Raw genomic sequence first — 2,690 nt, 5'->3', positions numbered from 1 at the left:
GACAGCGGGAATCTGTCCCAGGTCAAGAGATAATGACTGGGACACCTCCTCATAAAACGAGAAATTTCCCATGGTGGAGGGAAACGCGGGGCCACAGAAGTGGGCGGATGCCACTTACCTGTGTCTGGGCGGTTTCGGAGACCTCAGGCCGGGCGTGGTGTGGGTACGGAACACGATGGGCGCCAGATGTTGTTGCGGCGGTCTGGTGTCGGGCTGCACCACAGAGAAGAGAGCGGACTTCCAGAGCAAAGGAGTACACAAATCTTTATTATAGGATAATATAGGGGGGGAGGTTTGGTTCAGACCACATGGAGCCAGCCGGCAATGGCCGACCACAGGGGGAGAGCAGGGAGTGAGACCTCAGAGAGGGAGAGCCGAGAGCCCAGAGAGAGAGAGGGGAGGGGTGAGGGGGCTTTTTATTGGGCGACAACCAGGGGTGACGTGTAGGGCCAGGATTGGTTGAAAGGGGGCACTCTAGGATTTAGGGGGCATAGAAAAACCTGGGGGCGGAGACTGCATCAGAATAACTCTTCAGCAACAGTTATCAATAATTGTTTACGTGCATAAAGAACGCAAAATGGGCAGTGGTTATCACTAATTGTTTACGTGCATAAAGAACGCTAGAGGGGTTATATAAACAAATGCCGCTGACTCAGGCACCATAACTAATTGTTTACGTTCATAAAGAATGCTAGAGGGATTATATAAACAAATGCCGCTGGCTCGGGCACCATATGATGGGGTAGGTCCTCTCTGGTACAATAAATGCCAAAGGTCTCTGTATATTGAGACATTTAACAAGCCTATGACTTTTTTTTTATATAGTTCTGATATTTTATTAAGTTTTCATATTGATCATGCCATGAATTCATAGGGAATGGGTTCCAGCAGCCCTGGTTCCTTTCCATTGGTTCTCACAAAGTGTGCTTCTCTGGGTGGAGCAGGCTGGCGCTTCAGTTGAACCCAAGTCCCCTTCTCTTTGGCTTCCTTTTTTTTCTGATCATTTTCCTTCACACGTTTCAAGAAGCTGTCTCTGCTCTTAGAGTGCTTAATATGCTCAATACGAACATTAATTCTCTTAGCAAGAATCTTGCCCTTTACTTGTTTGTTTACAACAATGCCAACAGCATGCTGGGTAACATTGTAGACTCTTCCAGTTTTGCCATGGTAACATTTGTGGGGCATTCCTTTTTGAACAGTGCCCATTCCCTTTATATCTACAATATCACCTTTCTTATAGATCCGCATATATGTGGCCAAAGGAACAACTCCATGTTTTGTAAAAGGCCTAGAGAACATATAGCGTGTTCCTCTCCTTTTTCCCTTTGTGTTAGTCATTTTGGCGATTTACTGGAAGATGGCTGCTCCGGCCGAAAGGGCCTATGACTTTTTAAACAGCTAGCCAGCTGCTTTCAAAAAAGGGCATGATAATATTTCTGCATTTCAATTTTAATGTGATGAGTCTTTATAATTTTATGCATATATGCCATTGTTTTAATTGGCAAAAGTATGTATTTCAAACCACAATTATGAAAAAATCTGAATAAATTTTAGGAGTATAAAATAAGGAATTCATAAATTTATGAACTATAGTGTATAACATTTTCTTGGATGGAGGGAGTTGAGACTGAGACAGGTTGACCTAAGGTGTCAACAAAACACTTCTCTCAAGAATTCTGCTTGCCTTCAGTGGGCTACTTAGAGGCTAATATACATTTGCCCAACTTGTATTTTTAAAAATTTTATTGGTGATTCAATAATGATACAACACTGTGGGATGACAGGGATACAATTCCACACAGTCCCCACCCCCAGAGTTCCCTGTCCCACCCCCTCCACTGGAAGCTTCCCTAGTCATTATCCCTCTGGGAGCCTGGACCAAATTCTTTATAAAGTGCGGAAGTTGGGAGTTCTGGCTTTTATAATTGCTTCTCTGCTGGACATGGGTGTTGGCAGGTGGATCCACACCCCAGCCTGTTTCTGTCTTTTCCTAGTGGGGTAGGGCTCTGGGGAAGTGGAGTTCCAGGACATATTGGTGAAGTCGGCCCAGGGAGGTCAGGATGGCATCATGGTAGCAACTAGAACCTGGTGTGCCCAACTCTTTTAGTTAAATTCTTATTTTTGACACCACATTTATTTTCAAGAAAAAAATCTTTACCATAGCACTGCTCAGCTCTAGGTTATGGCGGTGTAGGGGATTGAACCTGGGATTTGGAGCCTCAGGCATGAGAGTATCTTTGTATAACCATTATGCTATCTACCCTCACCCTGGGAGTATTTTTTTTCTTTTGAGAGTCTTTCTCCCTTTAAATAGAACTATGTTCTTATTTCATGTGGTAATACTTCTATCTTTTTTTTTTTTTTTCCTCCTCCAGGGTTATTGCTGGGCTCGGTGCCTGCACCATAAATCCACCGCTCCTGGAGGCCATTTTTCCCCCCTTTTGTTGCCCTTGTTGTAGCTTCGTTGTGGTTATTATTATTGCCCTTGTTGACGCAATTTGTTGTTGGATAGGACAGAGAGAAATGGAGAGAGGAGGGGAAGACAGAGTGGGGGAGAGAAAGATAGACACCTGCAGACCTGCTTCACTGCCTGTGATGCGACTCCCCTGCAGGTGGGGAGCCGGGGGCTCGAACCGGGATCCTTACGCCGGTTCCTGCGCTTTGCACCACATGCGCTTAACCCACTGCGC

At 45.2% G+C, this 2,690-nt stretch overlaps 1 protein-coding gene across 1 annotated transcript; it reads right to left on the bottom strand.

Moving 5' to 3' along the window:
- Positions 1 to 810: 810 nt before the first annotated feature.
- On the bottom strand, positions 811 to 1,375 carry LOC107523361 (large ribosomal subunit protein eL21-like). Its single transcript, XM_060192650.1, has one exon. The coding sequence runs from the start codon at positions 1,336 to 1,338 to the stop codon at positions 856 to 858; it is 483 nt and encodes a 160-aa protein (XP_060048633.1). The 5' UTR covers positions 1,339 to 1,375; the 3' UTR covers positions 811 to 855.
- Between the last annotated feature and the right edge of the window lie 1,315 nt (positions 1,376 to 2,690).

Source organism: Erinaceus europaeus, chromosome 6 (assembly GCF_950295315.1).
Source record: "Erinaceus europaeus chromosome 6, mEriEur2.1, whole genome shotgun sequence".
Taxonomy (NCBI): domain Eukaryota; kingdom Metazoa; phylum Chordata; class Mammalia; order Eulipotyphla; family Erinaceidae; genus Erinaceus; species Erinaceus europaeus.
The sequence above is the reverse complement of the archived record's forward strand: the minus strand, read 5'-3'. Positions and strand labels throughout refer to the sequence as shown.

Excerpts from the sequence above, each read along its gene's own strand:
- LOC107523361 (XM_060192650.1), bottom strand. The coding sequence starts at position 1,338 with ATGACTAACACAAAGGGAAAAAGGAGAGGAACACGCTATATGTTCTCT.